This window comes from Prinia subflava, chromosome 2, assembly GCF_021018805.1.
Source record: "Prinia subflava isolate CZ2003 ecotype Zambia chromosome 2, Cam_Psub_1.2, whole genome shotgun sequence".
Lineage (NCBI taxonomy): Eukaryota > Metazoa > Chordata > Aves > Passeriformes > Cisticolidae > Prinia > Prinia subflava.
The window spans coordinates 60,498,136-60,515,714 of NC_086248.1; the positions used below are offsets into that span (position 1 = coordinate 60,498,136).

General features: G+C 41.8%; 1 protein-coding gene across 27 annotated transcripts in view; it reads right to left on the reverse strand.

The window, feature by feature from the left end:
* LOC134546893 (uncharacterized) overlaps positions 1–17,579 on the reverse strand; it is a 249,245-nt gene that overhangs the window by 219,305 nt on the left and 12,361 nt on the right. For 8 of the 27 annotated variants that reach the window (XR_010079296.1, XM_063390175.1, XM_063390174.1 and 5 more), the window contains exon 1: positions 3,780–4,099. The exons of 16 other annotated variants lie outside the window; for them this stretch is intronic. Coding sequence is in view for 7 of the 11 variants with exons in the window: in XM_063390175.1 (XP_063246245.1) it covers positions 3,780–4,057 (278 nt within the window). In the remaining 4 variants the exon portion in view is untranslated. Of the gene's footprint in view, positions 1–1,234; positions 1,383–3,611; positions 4,100–17,579 lie in introns of those variants that run through there. 3 more of the 27 variants (XR_010079285.1, XR_010079282.1, XR_010079292.1) reach the window with 2 other exon arrangements.

Genomic DNA, 17,579 nt, shown 5'->3' on the forward strand with positions numbered 1-17,579 from the left:
AGGCGAAAACTTGTGCAACCAACTGGGCAAATTCACTGCTTCCTTCTGTGCTGGCTTTTTGATTGTCCCTGTCTAGCAGAGGAGCTCACCTTTCTTCATCCATGCTTTATTGCTCAAAGAGAGAGAGAGGTTTCCTCTCTAGAGGAAGCTAGAGATGAGAACTTGGCAGCAGCATAGCTTGGTACCCAGAGAGCAGAGTCTGCATTCACAAAATACCGCCCTGTGACTACCAGGCAGTAACTCCCAAGGGCACAAGAAGAGGCAAAAGATACTGCAGAACCAAACACGAATCCATCCCCACATCTATGAGAACTGTTAAAATTACACAGTTGGAAGTATTGTTTTTTAAGAGATCTTTGTTCTTGTACCTATCTCAGATTACACTTTCCAATTAAAAAATTGCTTCTAGGCTTGATATCAAATGCTTAAAATTGCAGCCAAAAACATAAGCAACTCAAAATAACCCCCTTAGATTGGAAACTCTTGTACAACCTTCATACTGCTATGCCTGGAGTACCCTGCCAATAAGATGCCTAAAAAGAGGGAGAGAAACTCAGGGTGGGAGTGAAGGAAGAGGAATTAGACTAAAAAGGAATGAAAGGGAATCCCACGAAGAGCCAGCAGAAAAGCTCCAGACATTCTGGCAGTTCTAAGAGTTTGTTCCAGGTGGCAAAATAGACACTCACTCGAGGGGGACTTTTGATGAAAAAGGACTGGGGACTTCAGGGCACGGGCCTTAAGAGACCTGCAGTAACTCTGAATCTCTGCTGTATTGTCTGCCACGGCATATGATTAGCTTCCTGTGCTGTAGCGCATTGTGAGGCACTTTATAAAGCAATGAATTACACAGCTGAAGTGGAGTAACCACATGCAAGCAAATACGACAACCATTATGCTCTCAGCAACATCCCACACACAGCCACGAACATTTGCATTAGTGCCAATTAATCTGAGGTGGTACAAACTCAGCCAGGCATAGGATTTGTTCTTTGGTGTGAAGGAGGAAGGGAGGGGAGAAAAATATCCTTTTGTCTTCAGAGAGGAAACATCTGTAGGAGTTTTCAAGGGCTCCGGTGACTTTGTTGAGCACGGAGCGGGGGAGCGTGCTATTGAGTGCTTTGATCTCACCAGCAGGTGACACTGCAGCAAGTGGGAGCAGCTATAAAAAGTTTGAAGCATTCTAGGGACAACTCACACAACCGGCGCACAAATGTGTTTAACGCGTGTGACTCACAGTTGCCGAGAAGTGGGAACATGCAGCACGGGCTGGCCTTTTGGTTTCAGCTTCTCGATGTGTATTAATGTCTTCCTTTTTCCCTCGCTGCCCCCCACCACTGCTCTCAAACACTGGGGTGAAGCAGAGTCAGGAAGGGCAATGAATCTTTTAACCCTGCCGCGTGTGGAAATGCATATGACTAAAGCACAGCCAGGGAAAACTGTTCCAACAGCCCTACCTCTCGCTGAAGTCAGCAGTCAGCCACATCCTTTACCGTCAGTGCTAGCAGGGGAGCCTACCAAGCTCTAAAAGGGTATTGTGTTTTTCCAGGTCCACATTTTAACCAGCCACCCTGCACAAGAAAATTATGATGGTGTTTGTGAAACGTGGAGTTTCCTATGATGCATTAACACAGAAGAAAGCAGATGAAAATCTTGAGAATTAATAACAGATTTTACTTTTTGTACCGCTCTCTTCTGGCTTGAACTACCAGAAGGACTGACCCTACATAACCCTCGCTTCCAGGACCTGTGTTATTGGGTCAGGAAGATCAACCTACTTTTACATGATGCTCCAGTTCCATAAAGTAAAATCTCCCTGCAGCTAGACATCCAATGCACAAAAATTCACAAGTGCTAACTAACAAAGCAAGGCTTGTGCTGCAGATTCTGGTGAGGGCCATGGCTATTGTATCCCACTAAGGGCAGAGTGAAGGTTGCTTACTTTGTCACTCAGCAGTTCCTCAGGTGCAAAGGGGATATAGGCAGAGCTGCCAAGTTTTGTTCAGCTCCCTGTGTAATGTATTAATTTTGTAAATGGGTTAATGAACTAATTTACCACTTTCTATACTATTTGCTTAAGGCCGTCAGTGATATTGCCCAGTGAAGATATCCTGCTCCAAAGAGCAGTAAGAAATTGTTCCCAAATCCTTGCTGCTACAAAAGGGGAAGCCAAGAGTCCTTCTGAGAGAGTCTTCAGAGAGTCTGCACACTATTTGCAAGATACGATGTGAGGCTGCAGGGCACTGGCAGGCATAGGCGGGTACCCACATAGGGTTTAATGCCAGAAGCATTTGTAACAGCTTGCACTGTCAGTCCTGCCAATGCATGGCTGCTCTGCTCCAGGTGTGTTCTGTACAGAGAGAGTGGATACCTGGTGCTGGCACCTGGCACAGTGCAGCCGAAGTGAGTATCTGTTGTCTGCTTGAAGAGCATGTGAATGTGTTAAAAACCAGCTGGAACGTGTCAGCCACTGACAGAGGTGCCAACACCAGGGTGCTGGGCAAGATGCACAGCCACAGACGATTCCAAATGGCTCTGCGAAAGTTTGACAGAAATACAAGAATTCCATGCTCAAGAAGTGTTTCCAAGCGCTTCTTCTTATGCAAGAAAACCAAAGGATATGAACAGCTCTTCCACAATATTTTGCACACATTTGAGAATGTGGGGATTTTTTTTTGTTATTATCTGAACTAGAATGCTGTAGAGCACTAGAACTGTTTTTGGAGAGACAGAAGCAGTTTTAAACCTAATCATTTAAATGGTATACATTTACAGCACTACACCCCCTCCTGTGTCCACTGCAAATGCCTTACAATCACACCTTCCCATTGATGCAGTTACAGTCAGGGCAAAATGACAAGGATGAAGAAACTCAGAGCTGACTTTGCAGTGAAAGCAAACACCTACCGCAAACCACTCGAGAACCCACATTTATTCTGACCGGGAGCCCTTGGAGACATTATTTGGGACGGCCATAGGTATAAAAAACACATGTAAAGTGTGACTCCTCTATAGCAGGTGTTCCCTCATTGACTAGACGATACACTGTTGGACTTCAGACTCTTTAGCTTCCACTGTTCATATGTACCTTGCAATTTCTAATGTGTGCACTGAAGTGGACAGGTGAGGCTATACTTACATTCATGTACATTAAACTATCAGCATTACAAAACTGCAGTAGAGATTGCCCACCTTGCCTACCAAGAGAGATAAAGAAAGGGGCAAACTGCAAAAGGGCCAAACATTTTTTCTCTTCATCACTCCCACTTCCTACATGAAAGATTCACTGGCAAAATTTGCTCTGAAGTTGTGGTTTTTTGAAACAACACTCTCTAGTCGCATAAGCAACACTTTATTTTTCCAAGTGCAGTTATTTAGTTTCTTCACATTTGAATTTTCATGTCACTTCTCTTCCTCTCTGTAGTTTTTGCTTTTTTAAACAGTGTGAACACATTCTGTAATTACTGCTGACAGCCCAGTGTTTAATGGTGTTGAGTGTCTTTTATGGCACAGTCAGACATTCGTTTAGGAGACAGCTGTCTCTGCTTAAAAAGTTGCTGCCCCTTAACTCTTTATCTCTGCCCCCACGACTCAGACGCGGCAGCTGCCCGTACCTGCAAACACTTGAAGCAAAGCCTGTTTCCCTCCACCCTGCAGCAGCCTGAAGGAGCCCACGGATTCGGTTACTGCACCTCAGCAGAGGGGAGCGGGAACAAATAGCTGATCAAGCAGTAACTTGTTAAACCACCACAGCTGTTTCTCAAGCAAACATCCGACCGTACCCTCGGAGCCAGCGCGGTGCTGGAAGGGGAGAGGTTTCCGAAGCCGGGAGATGCTGTGGGAACCATCCCACATTCCTCCCCTGGCCCAGCTGAAAGGCAAGCGCCGTGCTGTGACCGCGGCTGCTCTGCAGGCTCGTCCGCTCGTCTCGCAGCCTCCCCTCGGCCCTCGCTCTTTTTTCCCTGCTAGTGCCAGAAGTGCCCTCGCGTACGCAAAGCGCGGCTGAACCTCCCTGGCCGCTTTCATCTGCCGCTTCGCGGGAACACGGCTGATATGGCATGATTCCCAGCTGTTTTCATAGAAGACTGGCCCGGGCAAGCACAGCTTTAGATAACCTGGGTGTGACTGACTACCTGGTACACAAGTCAGGAGGTGATTTGGTTGGCGCCAGTCCCAAGCAATGTGAAGTAACACAAAACTCATCTATCACCACGCAGCACTTACCAGGTGAACCTTCACGGAGAGAACTTGCCTGACCTGATAATACAGTATTACCCCCAATAACCGTGTAACTCAATACTAGCGCCGATTACCCACCGGGGAAGGGGAGGGGGGAGGGCAATTGCAGCCATCTGTGTTTGTTTGCCTGAACGTTCCCATAAAATGTTCCCAGCGTACATCGTGCTCGCAAGCGGCAGCCTTGAAAGGGCGCTGGGACACCATTCCGTGGGGCAGCGCTGTGCCACTCCGTGTGATGTCAAACTACACTGCTGACACTGCCAAATTGTTGTATCTTGAGATTTTTGAACTACAGCAAAAGAAGAGGAGTGTGTGAGAAACACAGTCCCTTCCTTTGCTGAACAGAAAAAAACTAATCCCTTGCTGCAGTCTTTTATATTGCAACAAAAGCAACTAATACATTTTTGTGTTATCTGTATCCTTGCTCTGCACTTCAGTGAAGTCAGTTTAGAGCAATTAGTGACTTTCCTGAGCCGTCTGAAATAGCAGAAACTTTCTAGTGCTCTTTCAGCTTACTTACCAGAATTACTTTTTTAAATTAATTCCTCCATTGTATCAGCACAGTAGAAGAGGGGCCTAATACTTTCATCATTTGTAAGTTGGCATAGGATTTTATACAATTTTCACAATGCCTTAAGAAGAGAAAGCATACCTGCTGACACTCTTCTATGCAAATGGTTTGCAGGATTTTCCTGTACCATGAAGGCCAAAAAAGGACCACCTTGGCTATCTTATCCAGTCTCACCTACCATAGAGGTGTGGCTTGAGTAGAGCAAGTCCTGACCTAAACTAATGCCAGAGAATTCACCACATCCACCTCCCCTAACGTTGAAAAGGCATTTCTTCCACCCAGCCCCCGGGAGTGGGGAGAGTTCAGGAGACATGTTTTCCACTCCAGAAATGCTTTGTGCATGATCATGCTTCCTGTCTGTGATACAACAGAGGAATACACCATTGCAACAGATTCCCCATATCCTTTCACCTTTCATCACTCTTGCATCCAACCTTGATCTGGGCAGTGTTAAAGCCAAAAGTATTATAAATAGGTCTCTTTGACTCAATACTGGTAAAAATTTCACAGAAAAGACAATATTCAGCTTTTAAGAAATTGCTGCTAAAATACAGAGGAATTAAATTATGCTAGTCTTTTCTCATCTGGTTTTGAATCACCCCAGAGGGTTGTGTGGTGGCGATGACATTTTCCTCTTAAATCTGCCAGATTTTTCCATTAAGTTCTATATAAGTTTTCTGTCAGTTTGCTACAGCTAGACCCAAACTGCACAGATTTCTCCCTTCCAGAGGAGGAAACTAATACTTTCGTTTAATCAAATTGCTGGGGGAGACGCTATGAAGTCCTCTTAAGTATTATAAAACACCCCAGTAACACATGCATTTATAACTGATATTCCATTGTGAGAATTAACATTTGGAAATAAGACAATTTTAGAAATAAAATCCAGCAAGTGGAACTCTGCAACGAATCATCTTGAAAACCCTGACACTATGAAGTGCTCAGGGCAAGGACCCCATGCTTCCACCATAGCAATTTTGTAGGTAGCATGTGGTGAATATTAGTACTGCTCTCAGCTGTGCCTGAGCATTTAGGAGTATTATCACAATAAAAATCACCAGAACCATCACAGACCTTTCTAAAAGCCATGGGTTTCACAAAGGAGAAGCTAAAAAGCTCCATGGGTATTCAGTTTATTCAGCAGAACAGCTAATAACTGATCCTGCAGTCCTTATTCAGGAAAGAATCTTATTCCTAAGGGAAATTGAAGTGAGGTCCATTAGCTCAAATGCTCTTCACCAAATAACCAGTAGCCCCAGAAGACTGGAGACAGATAAAAATGTTCCTTCATAAACCTAGCTGCCAAGTGGAGTCAGCTGAAAATTTTCAAAAGGAATTTCTACAAGGGCTTAAAATCAAAGGTATTTTTGTCTGAGTAGGAAAGCAAGATCAGATCTCTAACAAGACAAAGAGGCATAGCAACTCTTTAACAGTATTCCCACCACCTTTTTGTCTGAAAATCTCAGTATTGTTCAAGCCATTGTGCTTTTGCTGTATGGGACTGACAGAAACTGTTTTGCTGGTCTTGGTGTCTGGTCCAGAAACCAGACACCACACCAGAAGCAAATAGCTTATAGACTCTGTTATATAAGTTTCTTACTGTGTTATATACAATATATTCCAGCAGTATATGGAAAGATGACAGCAACAGTGTTGCAGGGCATTTAGGTTCATTAGTATGGTCAGCAATCATGAAAAAGGCAGCTGGAGTTCAAACATGAATGAAGTTGGTGTGGTTAAGGCAGCACGTTTACCGCCTTGCTGCTGTATCTACTCCTTCCATTCCCAGTCATGCAAGCACACTGCTGATTTCACTGGCACTGACTGAAAAGGTAAAGAGCAGTCTTCCCCAGAAAGTTGCAGGATTTAGCCATAAAGCTGTTCTTCAGAGACTAAATTAACTGTATTTTTTTCCCAGTGCATCATCTTCAACGTGCAAATTAGTAGCAAATAGTCATGTAGGCCAGTCTGAGATGGAAAGAATTCTCCAGAGCTTACAAGGGTGTCAAGTGCAGTTCACAAAGAGCAAAATTAATACCACTAGAGATGGCCAAAGTTCACCTATGAGCAATTCTCTGATGGGTGATTGCTTCTTCCATTTTGCTTTTACAAGGTTTAAGGTGCATAGGTAATATAAGATCACAGAGTGACTGAGATGTTTTTATAAGTGTGGACAAAGAAGGCAATTTAAAATCTTTTCTGAGGTGTGTATAATTACAAGTGCATTTTGGATGTCGTTAATATGCTTAGATGCTTAGGGAAAGCAATCTTATATGAAAGATAACCTTTTAATAGATTACTTTATTACAGCAGCACTCAGCTTCACTGCTATACTCAGAGTTGAGTTGGCCTCCCATGTTTTCTACAGGTTTATAACTTAGCTGTAAAAAAAATATTTGAATTGAATATTCATGCCAGCTAATAAAATTTCTATATTAATTTTCAAAAGTAAAAAACTGGTTAATCTTTTACAGATACAAATACCTACTGGCTAAGGAATTAAAGAAGGGTTTTGAAGGTGGGGGGGTTTGTTTGTTTGATGGGGGGTTTTTGTTCCTTTTTGGCAGTCACCTAACTTCATAACCATTTCTCTGTAAGAAATATATTTGGCAAACAATTAGCGTATATTGATTAGTTAATACACAAGAGAACTGTTATTGCAGAGAATTTTTTTAACTTAATCAAAGCTTGCATTAGACAACAGATTGCAAAACCTCCAAAGGAACCATTAATAAAAGCCTTTTTAAAAAATTAAGTGAATTTAATGCTTATGAAAACAAGAGATCGGTGGAGCTGGCCAGAGCCAGCAATGCACAGACTTCCTGTAAAGCTTTGCCAATACATTATGGCCCTGAGCTAAGACTTTCTTACTGTTTCAGCCATGAATCCTCCTGTTGTTCAGCACAAACTTCATGGCACGCTCATGGCATAGGACAAAGAGTTTCTAGAATTCCCAGTCTGGGCACCAACGTGGTGCACCTTAACTGTGCAGCAGTCCCGCATGATGCCAGTGACCAACTCACATGACCACACTCTGGCTCTTAGCTGTTAGCTATGACCTCAGCTAGAGCTCGAGGCCAGCTTCCCAGGACAGCTTGGCAAGCATGCACACACTGCATCATGTGGATTCGCAGTGGCGCAGTTATAGTACTTGATAATTTAGTCCTGCAGAAAATCCGGCTCACCTCCCTCTCCCAAGCAGTCTGTTTAAAATCAAGTTGGGCTGCTGGCACAGGTAAAGTAAGCAAAATTTTGTTCTCAAGTTCTCTTCTTTTTGATGACATGACTTATCTTCTGTACTGTATGTAGGAAACAAAACCCTCAGGACTTTTACTGGCGCTCTTGAAAGTGCTTTAGGTTTTTACTTTCTCTTTTCTATTTGCTGTGTGCATCAAGTATTTTAAAAAATGGGTCCCTGATGATGATCTCAATTTTTTGCACCTGTATTTGGAAGAGTTTACTGAAGACCACCAAAATACTACCACTTAAACACTAGCTGCTGAACATACACATGTTTTCACTGAAATAATGTCTTAAGTTTCCATAAAAACCAGCAGCATTACTGCCTGCATTCAAGTAAATTGATGGTCATCTGCTTGATGGCAATAGTGCAGGGACCCCTCTGTAGTATGTCTGGGACCTGAGTGTTCTGCATGGCCTGTCTTTTTGTATTTTCTCCACTTCCAAAGTAAGGATGAGAGTAATGTTTCTCTTCCTTCCAGAGTCACTGCCATCACTGGTGCAGAATGCTCTTGTGTGGTGCTCAGACACAACAGATACCTGGCACACATATAAGCACTTTACATAGATGTTTTTACCCAGTAACTTTTTGGCCAAGAAAACATATGGTAGGTGCATCCCCACAGAGCTTGTCTTTTCAGCTCCTTGCAAGTGTCCAAAAGAATCACTGCCAAGTAACTTCTTTACTTCTTTACCTCAAGAAAAGTATGTGCCAATGTGTCAATGCAGAGACCTATCATACAGGAGGTCACCTTAAGGCTTGTAACATGTATCATTGGTGGCACCGTAGAGTTTTCATATGAGTAGTGTAATATGTTATATGGTACTCCAGAGGATCCATTACATTCCACCAGTAGAATTTCACTTTTTACACAAAGGTTTGGCATGATTAATGATCTGTTACGGTCTATTGATTAAATATTACCTGCAACAGAATTGCCTAAATACATATTTACAAGATAAACTAGAACAGCTCACAGTCATTACAGTCTTTGTGGTAATTAATAGGAATGTTATGTAAATACACATTTAAGTGATTTATATAATAGGGCTCCAAATAAGCTGTTATAATCTATCATGCTGTAATGAATTAGCTCCTTTACTGTAGGTAGGTATCTGACCTCTACTGGAGTATGAAAGACCTGCTTATATGTCTCACTGCTTATGCCTACTTTCAACAGGAAACCATGGCTGAAAAATCTACTACTGGAGAACAAAAAGAAAAAAAAAGTGCATTAGATATGGAGGTAATAGTAAAGCGGTTCCCAGAAAGTTCTATAGTCAGCTTGGCTACAGAATGGATGAACACCTCTTCGACTGCTTCACCTGCACCATCAGCAGGCCCAGGAAGGCTGCAGGAAAGATTAAGCTGCCAGGAAAAGAGTTTGCTGCATGTGGAGAGGCTGCCTCTCCCTCAGGTGCCTTCTCTTCCCTACTCTGGAGCACAGCATTCACATGGGAGCAGAGACACAAGAATTAACTTGACCTAAATCACCTGAGAAGAGTGAGGACCATCCAACTGGACTGGGCAAGGGAACTGGACCTAAAACCTGAGAGGGAAATTGCTTGTACATCATGAGACACAGCTGAGCTGCAGTCCTGATGCTCATAATGCCAAAGAGACAGGTAGTCTGCACCATTCTTCCCTAGTGCCTAATCCATTCTTCCCTAGTGCCTAATCCAGACACAGGTACTTCACACAGTTCTGCTCAGGATGGGCAGAGGAGAAACTGTCTTTGGACAGACAGTAAACACAGGGGTTTTCAGACCTGACCCCCAAATAAAGAAATCTGAGAAAATCATTAGACATAATGGAATTAATTTTTAACTATATGACTTGCCTTCAATCTGTAATTGTTACAGCTAATTGCCAGAAAAAAGTTACTTCTGCTAGTTTTGGAGTGTCTTCTTCACTTCAGTTTGGGAACAGCTTAACTTGCAATGATTTGATTAAAATGGGCTCTCAGTCGCCCATTACCATTTCATTAAAATGGGCTATGTTTCTTTGCTTTGTTCAGAAAAAGGAATAAAATTATAGCCTATTCCAAGATTTCATATTGTTAGTTTTAATGCTTTCCCCTTCAAAGTGTTCCTCCAACACACACTCCAGACAAAGTAGTCAAGCTTCCTCTGACCTCACAGAGTGTAGAGAGAGAGAGAGACAATTCAGCTATTACTTACCTTGATGAAGTTATCTTTCTTATGTTATTCAACTTCACAAGCAATGACTGGAACAAAGTCATGAACATTATTGGCTAATGGAAATTTGACTTGGAGGGCCCCCAGATGTTGTATGCAGCTACAGGTCTCACGGGCACGGGGGATGCAGCACAAGCATGTTTTGGCATAGTAAAGACACTCCTCCATTCCCCAAGACAGTGAACGGAAGCAGTTCACTTGCATGGCAGTCTGGAAGGAGACTCTGAAAAGACCCACACATCTTTGGAGACTTTTCCACCTAGTGAGAAGGACACATGACTACGTGCACCCACCAGCCATAGCCCACACTGTGCTGTGGATTTGGAGGCACAGAAGACGCCTACTCTTGTTTCAGGTCTCCAGACGCAGCTCTTGGAGCAGCTCTGACAGGATGAGGGTGGTCCTCCACACAGCCATGTCTGAACTCATCTGAGCTAACCCTGGCGGGGGCAGGTTGGAGCCCTCAGCCAGTAGGCAGCCACTAATGAAATCCATTAAACTGTCAACATTTAGGGAACACTGTTTTACAAAACCACTTAAACATACCATGCAACAGACAGCTGAATTAGGCCTGTCTGCCTGTGTGGAGTCAGAAAGAGCCATGTTACTCTTCAGGGGATTGAAAACTACTTTGCAGAGTAGACCCCTGATTTTTTCATTTTATGTTTAGTGATTATTCAAATGTACCTAAAACGGACAAGTGCATCTTTATTTCCTTCACAGTAAAAAAAATTAAAATCTGATATCAAAGACAACCACCACCATTCAAAAAAAGAACAAAAACCCAAGCCACTGATACCAAATGGACTTTGAAGAGGTAATTTGAAAGCAGGGTAAGGACATCAGCAAACAGGGCAAATGTCTGCGTGCCATTGGCGCTCCACGGCGCAGCATTTTAAGATGCTCAGAAGGAGGTCAGAGCCTATTGCAGGTAATAGCAATGTAGCCTACTGCAATGTAGCCAGCCAGTGTGCAGCAGAACTGAGCTCAAAGAAAAGAGGATCCCTGGCCCCTGAGGCCACTGGCAGCTGCTGTGCATGTGTGTATGTGCCACAGACTGACAGAAATGACAAACCAAGTCGTCGGAGAGAGGCCAGAGCAGTTTGAGTCGCTGTGCAAGAAGCCCTGCGGGGAGAGCAGTGGTGTGCTACAACCAGCATGGGCTGCTAAAGGAGCAACCCAGCCACCTCCTGCTTGCTGGAAGTGAGGGATTGCAACCTGACCGGTAGGTCATGTTCAGCAGGAGATTTGAGGTGTGGGAGACAATTCTGAGCATGAAGGGGAAAAAAAAGTGAAAGGAGTGCTCACTGTCTTTCCATGTTCTGCCCAGCAATACAACAGATATAACAGATCCACTCTCTGAATATATTAGAGGAAGTTGGTTTCACAAAGACTGCCTCTCTTGTGGTCCATCTACTACTGGAAAAGACAGGTGGTGTTTTCAAGGAGCTTCCAATAACTCCAGGAACATTTTGGAAAATATGCTGTATTTAGATAGATCTTTTCATCTTGCACTGTCCTGTTTCTGTCACTTCTCATTCATATAAACCCATATACACAAAAAAGATGTTTGTGATTAATCTCTGCTTATTCCTTGACATGGAGCCATAGTTTCCCATGCTTCTCAAACTGGACTAGAGAAGTTTCATTTTCCTGGAAGGTTTAGGATTTGAATTAAGAGAGGCAGAGGTAACTATTTAGACAAAGAATAGTTACGATATAGAAAACACAAAAACTCCAGTGGAACCCTCATTCCCAATTAAATCTGTGTTCTGAGTAAAAATTACAAGGGAACATAGTCTCCTGTGATCAGGAATGCTTGGTTTTCTGCAGTGAAGTTGTCAGAAGTGTCCATTTGGTGACACACAGGCAAAAGCACTGGCCATGTCACAATGTCTTTTGACTCCACAGGTGAATGACAGCCATCAGCTAGCAACAGCTGGTGACCCAAGAGAAAAGAGGGGTTTATAATCACTCACTGTCTCAAGAAGCATTCAGTCCTACAAACCATCACTTCTGTGACACGAACAGCGATGTCGTAAGACAAGTATTAAAACAGCAGATACATATAAATTTAACAGTCAAAATAGGTAAACATTGAAATAAACCTACAATCAATTTTCATGCAAGTTTCCCTAGTTATAACAACTGTAGGAAGGGAAAAGCAGAAAAATAAATGATACAGTCATACAATTGGCTCTAAATAGAATGTTTTTCAAAGCTTACCCAAAGACATCACTGATTCTTTAATGTCTGCTTTTCCACTAATTTGTATCCTGTCAATTTACAAGCTATTTCAAACACCAATTCTCTATAATAAAAATGCAAAGTACAGTGGGGAATTTATGTAAACAGGGTTGGCAAAATATCTTTGTAGAACATTTTGGAAGGAGTCATGAAATTAATGAATTAATAAATGGACATTTTAATAGTTGGGTGTAACTGGAATATAGCCTAACCAAAACATAAGGCCTGACACTTTATTAACATATAAATACAGGTGGAAGTGAACTTCACCAGAGTAAAACAGTTTCAAGTAAACTCTTTGGTGGAAGCCTCCTAGACCATTAAAAAAAAAATCTGTTACAACACTACTACTAGTTATTACTATTATTGAACAGTAGTATCATAAACAAAATACTTTTCACTCAAAAATCATTAACATTTAACTAAAAGAACGCATCATTATTCCTAGGGCATGAGTTTAAAATTATGGTCTAATATTTGAAAAGACTCTACTAATTGAAAATGTCTTATCGAAGTTAATGTTTAAAGCTAAAATGACCTAACTGGTCACAAGGCTTCTTGGAGTACAATAGAGAAAGAAGGAAAATTAGATTTTCCCCATGATGGATGAGTTTAGGAAAGCCCCAGGGGAATTACTGCCTGATGTTTTTCAAAAGATTTGCTTTTTGATTTCATGATGGTGGACAAAGGAAGGCTATTCAGAGAACCTGCTTCCACTCCCTGCCTGGGTAAGCTGCCCACAAGACTACAGTGCCCCATTCTCTGAGTCCCAAAACAGAGATTCTTGTGCTGGGTTGAAGTCAGCCCCAGCTGACTTAAGCCAGCAGACACTTCAACCAAAGAATCCCTTCCACAAATATATCATGACCACACATAATATTCTGGAGATATTAAATTGACAAAAGAACAACACTTTGAGGTTACAGAGGTCAAAGGTACACTAAAAGTACACAAATGCGTATATTAGAAGTAAATTTAGGAGATATTAAAATAAACCCCAAACTTGTTGGACATTGTAACCAACTGATCATCACTTATAGAAAAAATTACTAGTCATTTACTAGACCTTCAGTAACTTTGCATGTATAGAGTCTTAATTTAAGCTGTAGTTTATGCAGCTTCAAATTTTAAAAAATGAACATCATAAATTCCCCTCTCAGCTCCATATTTAATAAGTAATAGGTCTCGTTTTCCAGATTGCTGAGTAGTCTGTAATTCTCTTCACTTCACTGGGAGCTGTTGTAGACTCAGCATTTTCCAAAGCAGGCTAATTATTTAGTTGCCCAAACATGATATAAAAAAACTATCTCACAGCTCACTACTACAGAAGTAACTGTCTTGCACAAAAGTGGCCAAATCCTGGTTCTTCAAAGGACAATGGAGACAAGAATCCTAGATCTCTGTAGGCAATGAGTATGTTCTAGGGTATCATCAAGACACAGGAGCTGGGTTGCCAAATAAATCAGCTGTATTTACTGAGCTCTGAATTGTCACAACCAGACTACTCCTTGCAACCAAAATAACTGTTTAAAAGCCACTTGAGGTGTTTCCATTCTGTCACTGCCTGCCAGCTCGGCACACTCAGTGAGGAAGTGCAAGCACCCTGAAGGGCTGCTCTTCTCAAAGGGAACAGAAATGGGACATGACTTCACTCCCTCCCACATCAGCTGGTGCTGCTCACCCCTTCACACCTGTAAGCTGGCTTTCTCCTTCAGAGACAAAATACCTCCACATATAACCTCTGCTACGTGTTTGTATACATCACTGATATTAAGAGGAAAAAATTGTATCATAAGCAGAAAAGAAGGTAATTCCAAGGGAGACTTTTCATAGCAAAATTCTCGAAAACCATGAAGGGACTGAAGAGGTCAAGTCTTAGAGTCCTTCAGGTTATTCTGAGACAGTCTCAAAAGAGCTCAAATCTCACACACCAAAATAAGAGACAGGTTTCCAATAAAGTTCAGTATGCTGAGCTGATTTTAAAAAACATTCATTAAATTCAGTACCTGAATCAGAGTCCAGCTTATTCTGAGAGATGATACCTATTGTCCAAAGAATTTAGCATGTTAAATGCTTTGCAAGATTTTCCAGGAATCTAGTTTCCCTCCTTGATGCTACCACTTCTGGCTGCCAACATTATTCCATGTAATTTCTGGAGGAGGGAAATTCCTTAAAAGAACAGAAAGACTTTTTTTTCCCTCCAAGTGTTGTCCCCCTCATAATGGTAGTCATGTCCCACATGGCTCACCTGCCCACACAGCACTGAAAAAAAACTACAAGACATGTTTAATGAGGGAGGGATACCCACTCTGCAGTTGGGGGAAAGGAGGTCGAGAGAGCTAAAACTGAATTGAATAAATGATCATCTTAAATTGTTTTGCCTTACAACTAAAGTGTCTGCTACCTGACGAAGTTCTGAAAATTCTTATTAAAGCTAAAGAGTGAGATTTAAAGCACCCTTTAAAGTGATATCCCTCGTTAATAGTCTTAAGAAAAACTAAGTACAGCTAAGTTCCAGATGCTTTTCACAGACAGATATTTTGTTTTTTCATTTAGTGTCTATTTTAGCACTGGGAGGACCAATTAAAGAGAAACAGTACACTTCTAGCTACAACTTCCATGATATCCAGTTTCCTTTCAATATCTGAAACCGTGTGGATCACTTAGTCTGCACTGTTACTCTCTCCCATGGCATCTCAGAAGGCACAAAAGGAGTGCACAGAACAGAGCAGCTCAGATAACTGAGATTTTAGATACCTGTCAAAGTGCAGTACAGCTGACTGAGACTGTTCAGGGTTATCGACAGCTGGCAAATTGCATGGCAGGCTTTTCACAGAGGTGTGCAGAAGATGAGGGAGCCAGCATTGCACAAGTCAAGTTCCACCTGCATTTACCTGTTTGCCTGTAAATGCATTAAACTCTGCCTCTGTGACCAGGTCTCTGCCATGCACAGTTATAGTCAAGACCAACCCAAAATCAACCACCATGTATAACACAGATACTCTTCTACAAGCATTGCTTTACACATAAGCATTAATTTCTTCTCCATTTTGTCAGGCTTTGTCTCTTATTTTTATTAAAGTTAACCATGGTAGCTTTACAGCAGTTTAAACTAATGGTTAATCAGACAGATGAAATATCACTAAATGTTGTTTTTGGACTGACTCACTGAGACATGAACAACTTCAGTGAAAATACAGAGCCTTGAAGAGCACAGAGAAATGCCTTTCAGCCTAACCCTAGTGATGGGAAGACTTCCTTGCATGCTTTTCTGCCACTAGACCCATATTTGCTTCGTAAAGTTGACAAGGGATGACTGAGTATTAATATAAAATCTCAGAAATGAGGTCATCTGTGTCCAAAGTCATAAAGTAAACTTTGCTTTTCATGTAGGGAAAACTAGCAGCAGGCTCTGTATTCAGACCTAGACAACTGGATTAGCTAGGTGCATTAAGCAGACAAGTATTAACTTAGGGTAATCATGCCTTCATCTGTCTTCCCCTGTTTTAACTACTTGAAGTTATGCTTTTTACTTTCTTTGTGAGAGGTAACTACTTCAAGGACATTTGAAGCCTGATTTATTACTGCTGTCCTGGCTTCAATGTAAATAAGGAGGAAGTCAGATTTTTGGATACTTGAGCATTTACAAAAATTTTGGCTATTTGGAGAAGGCTGCCCATGAATTACTAGAGTAGGATTGCCATAATAAAGCTTCCTCATGACTATAATTTCATATTCAGCATATGAGCATTCTGCATTACACTTCATACCTGACCCAACACATAAAAATAAACTTTGGGGAGCATCCCTCTGAAATCTGATCCACAATTAAAACTGTGGCTAACATGTGAAGATAAACTAGACCTAAATCCCAATGCATTAAAACAGAATTTCATAAATGTGTCTGAGAGCTTCGTGAAGTTCTTGGATTGGCCAAGCAAGCAGAAGAGAACAGAAAAACAGAGAAGCCTCAAATGCAGACTAGTTCTCTAGCATCGAAAAAAGAGGGAATGAAGCTCAGCTCATCCTCTGTCATGACCTATGACTAACTAACCCATGGCTTGAATAAAGGAGAAAGATGAGAAAGCAGGATATCAACTAACTCCGTTTTAGCTACACTGCCCTAATTGTACGTTCTGATGTGGTCACTCTCTGTGCACACATTTCACTTTGAGCTACATCGTACAGGGGCATTTTAATAGATGCTTAGAGAATCACCCAGAAATCTAACAGAATAGGCTGGGCCTTATAAATCCATATTTTAGCACATAGCAGTCATCTTCAGAGGTGCACAATATAACCTTGGATAGGTCACTTGGTTTGTAAGACTTAGCTTTCCACCAATAAAATGGAGTATCATTTCCTTTATTTGATGAGTAGGGTTTATTCCCTGCAAGCACTTTGCGCAGAAACCATTGCTTTGCAATATTCTATCAAAATGGAAGATCAACCAGACACGGCCACATGAATGTCCATAGGTACAAGTTTGAAAGAACTCATGTTTGTGATAACAGAATTGTCTAAACAGATTACTTGGGATTAATGTCCTTTGTGTCCATAGCTATCAACTTGCAAAACCAAGCTTAATAATCCCACCTATTCAAAAACTAATTCGTTACCTTGTTAACCCAAGTTCTTTTGTATCCTCACTGCTCTACAGGGTTCCAAATAAATTTTCAATTTTTTTAACTTAATTTGACCTTCAGTCTTCATGTTTTCTTTTTCTTTCTTTTATTTTTATAGAATCATAGAAAGATCAAGTTTGGAAGAGACCTTCAAGATCTCCCAGTCCAGCCAAGTACCCAGCACTTCCACTGCAATCCCTAAACCACATCATCCAGCACCAGATCCAGATGCCTCTTGAACACTTCCAGGGATTGTGACTCTACCGCGTCCCTGGGCAACCTATTCCAATCCCTGAGCACCCTAATGGTGAAAAAAACTGTCTAATACCTAATCTGAATCTCCCCTGCCTCAGTTTAAGGCGATTTCCTCCAGTCCTCTCACTGTAGGCATGGCAGGAGAGACTGGCCCTGATGTGGCTACAACCTTCTTTCTGGGAGTCGTAGAGAGTGATGAGGTCCCC